At 38.4% G+C, this 12,538-nt stretch overlaps 1 protein-coding gene across 1 annotated transcript in view; it reads right to left on the reverse strand.

Moving 5' to 3' along the window:
• Positions 1-3,106: 3,106 nt before the first annotated feature.
• LOC101899897 (proteoglycan 4) overlaps positions 3,107-12,538 on the reverse strand; it is a 32,121-nt gene continuing 22,689 nt past the window's right edge. Inside the window, exon 4 of the mRNA XM_059129670.1 lies at positions 3,107-7,360. Coding sequence (XP_058985653.1) covers positions 3,552-7,360 — 3,809 coding nt within the window. The 3' untranslated portion in view covers positions 3,107-3,551. The remainder of the gene's footprint in view (positions 7,361-12,538) is intronic.

Consider the following 12,538-nt stretch of genomic DNA (forward strand, 5'->3'; position numbering starts at 1 on the left):
CAAAAAAAAAAAAAAAAAAAAAAAAAAATTACCAAAAATTGGTCGATTTTTCTGAACGTTATTTAATTTGGAATTTTTTAAATGTAGACAAGTCAATCCAAGCTATTACTTATCTTTTTTAATAAAAAGGATGAAATATCAATAGTTGGTCGATTTTTTTTGGGAATTTTTCAATGTTTATTTTCTGCTTAAATCTGAGCGTTTTTGGAGGAAAACATTTTCATAAAAAAATATAAACATAATTTTTCCCCAATTTCCCCCCCCAATACCAAAAAATGGTCGAATTTTTGGGCATTTTTTAAATGGGATGTTCAAAAAGTGCGGGATTTGAAAAGAAAATTAATGGAGAGACATTAATGAAATTAGGTTTTTGAATGTTGATTTAATGCTAATACCAATTTTTTGCCAGTTCGACCAAAAAAAAATTACCAAAAATTGGTCGATTTTGATGAACGTTATTTAATTTGGAATTTTCAAAAAATTTACGAGTCAATCTAAGCTATTACTAATTTTTTTGATAAAAGGGATGAAATATCAATAATTGGTCGTTTTTTGGGAATTTTTCGAAGTGAATATTTTTGCTTAAATCTGAGCGTTTTTGGAGGAAAACATTTTCATAAAAAATATAAACATAATTTTTTTCCCCCAATTTACCAATACCAACAAATTTAAATTAAATTAAAAAAAAAATTGGTCGAATTTTTGGTCATTTTTTTTTTAATGGGGTTTTCAATATTTCCGGGATTGGAAGAGAAAATCAATGGAGAGATATTCATGAAATTTGTTTTTGAATGTTGATTTAATTCTATAACGACCAAATTCTATATTCGACCAAAAAAAAAATCTACCAAAAATTGGTCGATTTTGCTGGAATTTATTTAATTACGAGTTTTTAAAAGAGGACAAGTCAATCCGATATACTAAGCATTTTTTTTAAGTTCAAAGTTGCTTCGACCAAAAAAAAAAAAAAAAAAAAATGTAGTACCAAAAATTGGTCGATTTTGCAGAACGTTATTTAATTTTGAATTTTTAAAAATTTACAAGTCAATCCAAGCTATTACTCGTCTTTTTTGATAAAAAGTATAAAATATCAATAATTGGTCGAATTTTTTTTGGGATTTTTTTTTGGGAATTTTTTTTGGGAATTTTTGAAAGTGAATTTTTGTTGAATCTAAGCATTTGGAGGAGAATTGGTAGATTTTTTTGGGAAATTTTGAAAATGTTTTTTTGGCAGAATTTCTAGTGCCTCAACATGTCGACCAATTATAACAATTTAATTTTTGGCTTTTGATTGTTCTCCCTGGTTATCTACATTAAAATTGTACATATCAAAAATTGGTCGAATTTCCTTCGAAATTCTTGGGAAGTGAACGGACTCTAAAAGAAAGTAATCGATAAAATAAACACTTTGGAGACTTTCATTAGGGCATGCCATGACTATTCATTGTCAAAAAAAAAAAAAAATTGGTCGATTTTTTGGGGGATTTTTAAAATCGGACATTTGGTAAATTTCTGAATTTCCAGTGAGACACTATAACTATTTGCCATGGAAAATGAATTATGGTATGATTTTTTTCGACTATTTCTAATTTAAAATTTAATATACCAAAAATTGGTCGAAATTCTAAGGAACCAAAAAAAAAAAAAAATAAATAAAAATAAATAAATAAATAAAAAATTCATGTCAAATACATTGGATGCATTCAGTCACTATTCTGAGGGCATTCAAAGACTATTCATTGATAAAAAATAGAAAAATTAGACCAATAAAAAATTTTTGGGCGGTTTTTCAAATCGGACTTTTGGCAAATTTTTGGACTTCCAGCGATGCATTATGACCATCTGCCGTGAAAAATTAATTTCGGTACAATTTTTTCTACTTTTCCTACTTTAAAACTTAATATACCAAAAATTGGTCGAATTTTAATCGCAAATTTTTTGGGGAAAAATTTTTCCTCGATAAAAGAAATTCTTCTGTGGCTACAAAAAAGCAATTTAGTTTGGAAAAAAAAGAAAAAAAAAAGAAAAAATGTTTTACCAAAAATTGGTCGAAATTTTTGGACATTTTTTTAAAATCGAATTTGGCTTTGTTTTGACTTTCCACGACATGTGATGGCAATTTATGTTTGTAGAAATGTATATTGTAATAAATTCCTTTCATTCTTTTAAAAAAATTCTACCAAAAATTGGTAAGACCTTACATACCAAAATTGGTCGAATTCTTATAGAACGTTTAAAATGCATGTCAAATACATTGAGAGAATTTCAAATACTATTCTTAGGGCATTCAAGACTATTCATTGAGAAAAATAAAAAAAATTATACTAATAAAAAATTGGTCGATTTTTTTTGTGGGATTTTTCCAATCGGACTTTTGGCAAATTTTTAGATTTCCAGTTATGCATTATGCCCATCTGCCGAGGAAAATTAATTTGGATAACAATTTTTTTGTAGTTTTCCTAAAAAAAACTAATATACCAAAAATTGGTCGAATTTCAATTGATTTTTCAAAACGGACTTTTGGCAAATTTTTGGATTTTCAGTTATGCATTATGCCCATCTGCCGAGGAAAATTAATTTGGATAACAATTTTTTTTTCTAGTTTTCCTAATTTAAGACTCAATATATCAAAAATTGGTCGAATTTCATTTGCAAATTTTTTGGGGAAAAAAAGTTTCTCTATTAAAAAAGAAGTTCTTATGTGACCACAAAAAAGCAATTTAGTTTAAAAAAAAGAAAAAATTCTACACCCAAAATTGGTCGAAATTTTTGGAGATTTTTTTAAATGGAATTTTTGCCAAAATTTTAACTTTCCTCTGAAATATGATGATAATCTATTTATTGTAAACATTTATTTTGAGTTTTTTTTTCCATTCTTCTAAGTTCAAAAATTTTTATACCAAAAAAATTGGTCGAATTTTTTAAATGGGAAAATGTTATTTTTAAGCCATTCAGAGGTGTCATGTGAGACAATGCATAGCAAAAAATCAAAAATTGTATCAACAAAAAAATTGGTCGAATTTTTTTGGGTATTTTTCAAAACGGACTTTTGATAAAATTTTGAGATGACTATCATTAGTTATAACCATATTGCAAGGAATATTTATTTTAGAATTTACTTTTTTCACAAAATTAAGAAATTGGTCGAATTCTTAAAGAACCTGCAAAAAATTTCATGAATACTCTTCCAAACAAGGTTTTTTATGGAAATTCTCTTCTCTCTTTCTCTCTCTCTCTGCTTATTGAAACCCCGTTAATTTGTCTACTCCTTCAAAAAATTCCCCTAAAAAATCCAATTGTCTTCTGCTGCTACTTTCTCCCTTTCTCATTCGACCATAATTTGTTTCAGAAAATCCCTCTCTCTCTCCCTCTCATCAGCACCCACATCGAACCCCCGTTAATTTTTCTTTTCCATAGCAACGAATTCGCCTTAAAAAATCTGTTCTCTTTATCATTTTTCTCTCCCTGACTCTCTGACAATTCTCCCTCTTTTGCTCCCCCTATCAATTCGCCCTATCAAAAGCTCATTTGCCTGCCACTGCCAAGCTAATCTAAGACTTTTTCAAATCGTTTCTCTTGAAATTTCGTATAGCTTCCATTAATTGGTCACGGGGATGGTTGGCGGGTAGGGGCGACCGTTCGCCGGTGACAGGTTTTAAATTGACACTCATGAACATGGGTGGTGGAATTGGGGCCTTGGGTGTTGTTGCTGCGCCCACAGCTGGGACTGGAGGTGGTGTTGTTGTACTTATGACAGGAGCGGTTTTTGGTGTTTGAGGTTTGGGTTTAAGTGGTGGGCTGGGGTTGGAGAGGGGCGTGGTGGTGGTGGTGGTGTTGACAGCTTTTAAATTTAAATGTAATTTGGCACTGGTGGCGGCAGGCTTGACCATGCTGTTCGTGTTCGTATTCGTGACTTTCAATTCACCATTCGTAAAAGCTTTGGCTTGGGTTGGTGTCTGGGCTATGTGCCTTTCCTTCTGCTGCTCCTCTTGGGCCAATATTTTCTCCTTGAAGCCAGTGCGTCTTAGGGTGTTCTGGCCAAAAGGTGCCGGAGTGACATCATTTGCGCTCACCACCATTGATTTGGTTTCCCGTTCCACACGTTTGCCGGAAGACGAGGTGGAGCGTAACAATTGTGGTCCTGGGGCCACATTTTCATTGACCACCATCATGGATTTGGTGTCCCTCGCCGCCGCCGCCTCTTCGCGTTTCGTGGATGGAGAACGCAATAACTGAGGCCCTGGTGGGGTGGTAGGGCTGGAACTTGTGCTAAGCATGGCTGTGCTGGTGAAACGTTTGTTGTTGCTGCGTGGCAGTGTTGCCACATTGACAATACTCTGGGTTTGTGGCTTGAGTACGGATTCTACAGTGGGCCGTTGTGGAGTAAATTTCAGACTGCCATTGGGAATGTTTTTCACCGGCGTTGGAGGTTTGCTGGCCTTCTCAGCAATGGGAGTTGGAAGGTCATTATTGCTGGCCTTCAGCTTGGCCTGGACTTCCACCTTGTCCACAACCACATCCGGCAGTGGCTTCACCAGGATGGGTACCTTAAATTCTTTCTCTGGTATACCCATGCGTTGTATGGTATCCGTTTTGACAATGGGGGCTGCATCTGACTGTCCGAGACTTGGCAGGGTTTTGTTGCCGTTCTGCTTTCCCCCGAAAATGTAGTCTCCCTCATTTTTGATGGCCACCACCTGGGCCTTGGGCCTTTCACTCCAGGTGGAAAAATTAATGCTGGGCGGACCAGAGTAACGATAAACTTTGGGTAATTCTTTGGGTTTGGGTGACTCTCGAATTTCGGATGATGCATCCTCGGAATTGGACACACTGTCCTGACCCGAGAGCGTAGTCTGCCAAAGTTTTTTGTCCTGTTCCTCAGCATGACTTTTGGTTTTCAGTTCCAGGCTGGCAAATTTCAACTCTTCCGAAGGTCTCCGGGTATTGACTTCTATGGCTTGATGGTCCTGTTTCAGCTCCTGCTGCTCCAAACTATTTTTACGGGAATTCAAAATGGTCTTCATGACCTCTAAACTTTGCAGGGAAGGTGATTCGCCAATGCTTAGCTCACTGGAGGAACGTCGACGATTTAGATTACCCGCCATCTGATCCAATGACATTTGTGAGGAGGTACGTTTGCCGAGATTAGCTCCGCTCTCTGGCGTTGTTATGGCTGTGCTGTGGAAGGAGTCGGAACGATTGACGGAACGTCGCTGTTTAAGGCTGGTCACACTGTTGCGCTTGCGATAGAGTTTTTCTTCGTCGGGGGCATTTGTGGGTGATTCCAGTTCCGTTGGCTGTTCTTTGGGGGACATTTGGGCGCCGGATATTTTGTTGAGTTGGTTTTCGGTATTCGTTTCTCTTTGGGTCTTATCATCCTCAGGCAATGATGGCTGGTCCTGCTCCTTTGCAACTTCTTTGGATTCGACTGTAGCCATTTGGGTGGCATTAACATCGCCTCTGATCTCTTCCCTTTGCGGCAATTCCTTCCTATCCAATTCGCCTTTTTTGGTTTCTTCTGGACCCATTTGGGCGCCATTTGAAATGTCTGAACCACCTCTGTTGCCATCCCTTTCCTGTAATTCCTTCCCCTCCTTTTGCACCTCTTTGGGTTTGGTTAGGCACGTTTGGGCGCCAGCTGTTATACTGAAGTTGCTCAGGGTATTCGGTTTGGCCGACTCGATTTCCGGTGTTTCCTCGGACTTTTTAATCAGACTATCCAAAGCGTTATCCTGAATTATGGCCGACAATTCGCCCACACAACTCTGCAGCGGAGTTTGGGGTGTGGTGACTTTGGTTTTCTCCGCCAGCGTGGTTTCCTGTTTGAGTACCTCAAAATTGAGGACAGGTCTCTCGACAATCTTTGGTGTTATGGGATTTTCCTGTTCCGCTGCAGGTGCCGGCGGCTCAAAGGCGGCTTCTGCAAATTTGCCATCGGCAAAATTTGGTGGCGGTGAAATGGGTATGGCAAAATTCCAGGACGATGTTTCCGAAGGCGTCCCCGAACAGGGGACCTGGGTGAGGGGGGTGTTTAGCTCGCTATCGGTTTCCTCCTGGCCTGCATTCAGTAGAGTCAGCTCCTCCAGGGTTTTGGTTTCATTTAGCGGTTTTACCAATGTCTTGCCCAGCTTGAAGTTATAGACCTTGACCATGTCATCATCATCGGAGGATGATTCAAAATTCGATTTCACATCCAAATGGGACACCTCAGAGGGTAGGCTGTCGGGTATGGGTGAGGGTACGGGTTCCCCAATGCCCGAGTCGGCCTGCTTGGAAACGTTGTCGTCTTCGATGGGGCGTTTTAAATTCTCCAACTGGGTTTCATAGCAAACATCCATGTCGGGAGGTTCACAGGAGAGGGAACGTGGTTCTGGAGTGGGCGTGCGATTCAACATGACCTTGGACACATTGTGGCGTGGCTTGTCGGCCCCAACCTCCTGGGGGGTGTTTAGCATGGTGGTGGTGGTAGTTACACGAGGTTGAGGTTTGGGCATCATGTCACTGGTCAGATCTTCCCTGCTCATGGATCTCTCGGCCGGTTTGGGTGTGGCTGGCGTACTGGGTTCCGAATTGACATTGCTGGAGGCAATGGACTCAGTGTCATCAGTGTCCAGGGAATTTCTGGTTGCCGCAGGAGCCGGTGGGGCCACAGTTTTCTTTTTGGCAGCCACCACCACCACAGGTACCACCTTTTTGCGTGGTGAAGGTTCCGGCAACCTACCCACCTCAGGACCTGCTGGCCCCGTTTCGCCATTGAAATTATTCGAATTCAGGGCATTCTTTTTCTGGACCTGGGCATACAACACGGTATCCTCGGTATAGCCATTGCTAAGATTTTTGTTGGCCACATCCAGCTTCTCAGGCTCCTCCTCCTCCTCCTCCTCAGCCAGATGGCCATTACATTTATTGCCATTGATATCACTCTGCGCAAATGAAAAGGTACTCGACGGAGAACTTAGATTTGGTGTTGACACAGAAAAATCTTTGGTGGCCAAAGTGTTTTGTTCCCCCCTTTCCGGTATGGCCGCCTGGCTGGGCGGTTTGGGGGCAGCCCGTTTTTTCCTTGGCGGTGCTGCAATTTTTGGTTGTGCACTCCTCGGCCTTGTGCCCGACGAATCCATTGAGTTCAGGGAATTTGTCGAACTATATGGACTAGTGGTTTTTGCAGTATGCTTCGAATTGCGTCCGCTGAACTCTGACGAGGTCAACGATTCGCGGATTATGGTGGTGCGTTGCAGCTTCATAATCTCATCGCTGTTGAAGTTGTTGTCGTATGACTCGGATTTGTGACACAGACGTATTTCGGAGAGACCCACAGCGCCAATGGTCAGATCGCAGCTGTAGACTTGACTAGCATCAACTGGAAGAGAAAGAGAGAGGGAGAGAGAGAGAAAAAGAGAAAGTTAATAAAAAGTAATGATAAAAAATGGCGCCCAATTAAAAACACTAAAAAATGGCGCCCAACGTTTTTTTGGAGAGAAAAAAATGAAATAATTAGAAAAAAAGGAAACAAGTAGTTAAGTTCGGCCGGGCCACCACTTGGAAGGAACTTGAATTTTTTCAAACAAAAAAAAAAAAAAAAAAAAAAAAAAACCGAAAACTACCACTTAATTGAAATTCGTTATATGGGGGCTATACGAAGACGTGGACCTGCACAGACAATTTTCGGTCATAGGCTGTAGTATCCATTACCAACTCCAAATACGAAATTTGAAACAATTCCGGTGAATAATGTCGCTAAAATCATCAAAATACCGAATATCGGGAGGTACCGTTATATGGGGGCTATACGAAGACGTGGACCTGCACAGATAATTTTCTGTCGTAGGCTGTAGTATCGATTTCGAACTTCAAATACCAAATTTGAAACAATTCCGGTGAATAATGTTGCTAAAATCATGAAAATACCGAATATCGGGAGGTATTGTTATATGGGTGCTATACGAGGATGTGGACCTGCACAGACAATTCTCTGTCATAGGCTCTAGTAGCCATTACGAACTTCAACTACGAAAATTAAAACAATTCCGGTGATTAATGTCGCTAAAATCATCAAAATACCGAATATCGGGAGGTACCGTTATATGGGGGCTATATGAAGACGTGGACCTGCACAGGCAATTTTCTGTCATAGGTTGTAGTATCCGTAACGAACTACAAATACGAAATTTGAAACAATTCCGGTGAATAATGTCGCTAAAATCATCAAAATACCGAATATCGGGAGGTACCCTTATATGGGGGCTATACGAAGACGTGGACCTGCAGAGAAAATTTTCTGTCATACGTTGTAGCATCCATTTCGAACTTCACATACCAAATTTGAAACATTTCCGGTAAATAATGTTGCTAAAATCATCAAAATACCGGATATAGGGAGGTTCCGTTATATGGGGGCTATACGAAGACGTGGACCTGCAGAGACAATTTTCTGTCATAAGTTGTACACTCTATTAAGAACTTCAAATACGAAATTTGCAACAATTCCGGTGAATAAAGTCGCTTAAATCATCAAAATACCGAAAATAGGGAGGTACCGTTATATGGGGGCTATACGAAGACGTGGACCTGCACAGACAATTATCTGTCACAGGCTGTAATATTCGTAACGATCTTCAAATACGAAATTTGAAACAATTCCGGAGAATAATGTAGCAAAAATCATTAAAATACCGAATATCGGAAGGTGCCCTTATATGGGGGCTATACGAGGACGTGGACCTGCAGAGGCAATTTTCTGTCTAAGGCTGAAGTACCCATTACGAACTCCAAATACCAAATTTGAAACAATTCCGGTGAATAATGTCGCTTAAATCATGAAAAAACCGAATATCGGGAGGTATCGTTACATGGGGGCTATACCAAAACGTGGACCTACATGACCCATTATAAATACCAAAGATCTTGCAGACATAATATACATTTGAGTAAAATTTTATCAACCTAATTCATTTCGTTCGGAAGCTAGAGTGATTTCCACTGACGGACGGCCAAATTAAAATAACAAATGGCGCCCAACGGAAGTCAAATTTTTTTTTTGACAAAAAATGAATTTAGGCCTCAGGGAAAGGGAATTCTGATTAAATTTCAAGTTCAATCAACGGAGAATATTTTTCTAATGGATGATGGAATGTAAAATGGGATTTTATTTAAATTATCATTAAAAAGCCTAAAAGTGGCGCCCAATCAATTTTGAAGAAATGGCGCCCAATAATTTTTATGAATTTTTTTTGTGGAGAATTTTTGTAAATTTTTGCAAAAGTATGTAAAGTGCTCAAAATTTCCGAAGGGATTTTGTTACAAAAATATATTCCTAAATATTGAATATTGAAAAGTTGAGCCTTGAAGAGAATTGTGGCGGCGCCCAACGTTTCTGATACCTTTTTGGCCGAATTAAAATAACAAATGGCGTCTAACGAAATTCAAAGCGTAAAAATGGCGCTCAATGAATATTGTAAAAATGGCGCCCAATCAGTTTTGTAAAAATGGCGCCCAATTAGTAACCCACAAAAGTTAAAAAAAATAAAAAACCAATAAGGAAAGGTTAAAGGTCACCAACTATATGATACACCACACCACTATGCGTATTTAGTAGAGCTTCCGCAACAAATAAAGTTTATATTGGGAATTTATGTGAAGCAGATCATATCAACTATGAACCTTTTTGGAAAGCATATCTTGGCTTTAGGGCGGTCACAATTTGGAAAATATATCCAATTCTGAATCGATTTCAAAAAAAAAAAAAAAAAATTGACGGAGGATTGAAACATCGGATGAAGCAAATATATGGGATCTATAGCTATATCTGAACCGATTTTTACCAAATTTGAGGTACTCGCATCTAGGCTAAGTTTCGTCGGAAGTGCCAAAATGCAGGTCATTTGGACTGATATTGGCCATTTGGTGCAGAATAAACCTGAAATAGGTTGAAGATATATATGGGAGCTATATCCAAATCCGAACCGATCTTGATAAAATTTGGCAGAGGTATTTCCGAGCTCTATAGGATTTCTGGTACCAAATATCATTTATGTGGAGTGCATATTCCGCATGTGAGGCACTTAAAACCCCAAATCGGACGAAACATATATATGGGAGCTAGAGCTATATCTGAACCGATTTCCACCAAATTTGAGGTACTCGCATCTAGGCTGAATTCCATTGGAAGAGACAAAATTCAGGTCATTTGGACTGATATTGGCCATTTGGTGCACAATTAACCCTGAATCGGCTGAAGATCTATATATGAGATATATCCAAATTTGAACCGATCATGATGAAATTTGGCAGAGGTATTTCCGAGCTCTATAGGATTTCTGGTAAAATCACTCATGTGGAGTGCATATTACGCCTGTGAGGTACTTAAAACCCCAAATCGGATGACACATATATATGGGAGCTATAGCTATATCTGAACGGATTTTCACCAAATTTCAAGTACTCGTATCTAGGCTGAATTCGGTCAGATGTGCCAAAATTCAGAGCATTTGGACTGATATTGGCCATTTGGTGCACAATTAACCCTGAATCGGCTGAAGATCTATATAGGAGCTATATCCAAATCTGAACCGATCTTGATGAAATTTGGCAGAGGTATTTCCGAGCTCTATTGGATTTCTGGTACCCAATATCATTTATGTGGAGGGCATATTACGCATGTGAGGCACTTAAAACCCCAAATCGGATGAAACATATATATGGGAGCTATAGCTATATCCGAACCGATTTTCACAAAATTTGAGGTACTCACATCTAGACTGTTTTCGGTCGGATGTACCAAAATTCAGGTCATTTGGACTGATATTGGCCATTTGGTGCACAATTAACCCTAAATCGGATTAAGATATATATGGGAGCTATATCCAAATCTGAACCAATCTTGATAAAATTTGGCAGAGGTATTTCTGAGCTCTATAGGATTTCTGGTACCAAATATCATTTATGTAGAGTGCATATTCCGCATGTGAGGTACTTAAAACCCCAAATCGGACGAAACATATATATGGGAGCTATAGCTATATCTGAACCGATCTTCATAAAATTTGGCAGAGGTATTTCCGAGCTCTATAGGATTTCTGGTACCAAATATCATTCATGTGGAGTGCATATTACGCATGTGAGGGACATAAAACCCCAAATCGGATGAAACATATATATGGGAGCTATAGCTATATCTGATCCGATTTTCACAAAATTTCAGGTACTCGCATCTAGACTGAATTCGGTGGGATGTGCCAAGATTCAGTTCATTTGGACTGATATTGGCCATTTGGTGCACAATAAACCAAAAATCGGATAAGGATATATATGGGAGCTATATCCAAATGCGAACCGATCTCAATAAAATTGTACAGAGGTATTTCTGGGCTAGATCTGATATCTGACATCTGGTGAAATAAATTCCGTCGGAAGTGCCAGAATTCAGGCGATTTGGACTAATTTTTAGCCATTTGGTGCAGAAAAAACTGAAATTGGTTGAAGATATATGTGGGAGCTATATCCAAATCTGAACCGATCTTGATAAAATTTGGCAGAGGTATTTCTGGGCTATATCTGATATCTGTATCTGACATCTGGTGAAATGAATTCCGTCAAAAGTACCAAAATTCAGGCCATTTGGACTAATTTTTAGCCATTTAGTGCAGAATAAACCTGATATCGGATAAGGATATATATGGGAGCTATGTCCAAATCTGCTCCGAGCTCGGTAAAATTTTGACCGAGCCATTTCTGGGCTAGATCTGATATCTGGTACCAAATATAATTTTTTTCCTAAATATTTTCAATTTGGCGCCTAACGTTGGGCTGAAATAAGGATTTTTTGTTAAATTTAAAATATGGCGCCAAGCTATATCCAAATCTCATCCGATCTCGATAAATTTTTGTCACAGGTATTTCTGGGCTGTATCTGATACCTGGTTCGAAATATAATTTTTTTCCTAAATATTTTCAATTTGGCGCCCAACGTTGGGCTGAATTAAGGATTTGTTTTTGTTAAATTTAAAATATGGCGCCCAAGCTATATCCAAACCTTATCCGATCTCGATAAATTTTTGACACAGGTATTTCCGAGCTGTATTTGATATCTGCTACCAAATATCGTTCTTTTTCCTAAATATTTTCAATTTGGCGCCCAACGTTGGGCTGAATTAGAAGGATTTTTTTTTTTGTTAAATTAAAAATATGGCACCCAAGCTATTTCCAAACCTTATCCGATCTCGATAAATTTTTGACAGAGGTATTTCTAGACTGTATCTGATATCTGCTACCAAATATCTATTTTTTTCCTAAATATTTTCAATTTGGCGCCCAACGTTGGGCTGAATTAAGGACTTTTTTTTGTTAAATTAAAAATATGGCGCCCAAGCTATATTCAAATCTCATCCGATCTCGATAAATTTTTGACACAGGTATTTCTGGACTGTATCTGATACCTGAAACCAAATATCATTTTTTTTTCCTGAATATTTTCAATTTGGCGCCCAACTTTGGGCTGAATTAAGGATTTTTTTTGTTAAATTAAAAATATGGCGCCCAA

The sequence above is a fragment of the Musca domestica genome, unplaced genomic scaffold, assembly GCF_030504385.1.
Source record: "Musca domestica strain aabys unplaced genomic scaffold, Musca_domestica.polishedcontigs.V.1.1 649, whole genome shotgun sequence".
Classification (NCBI taxonomy): Eukaryota; Metazoa; Arthropoda; class Insecta; order Diptera; family Muscidae; genus Musca; species Musca domestica.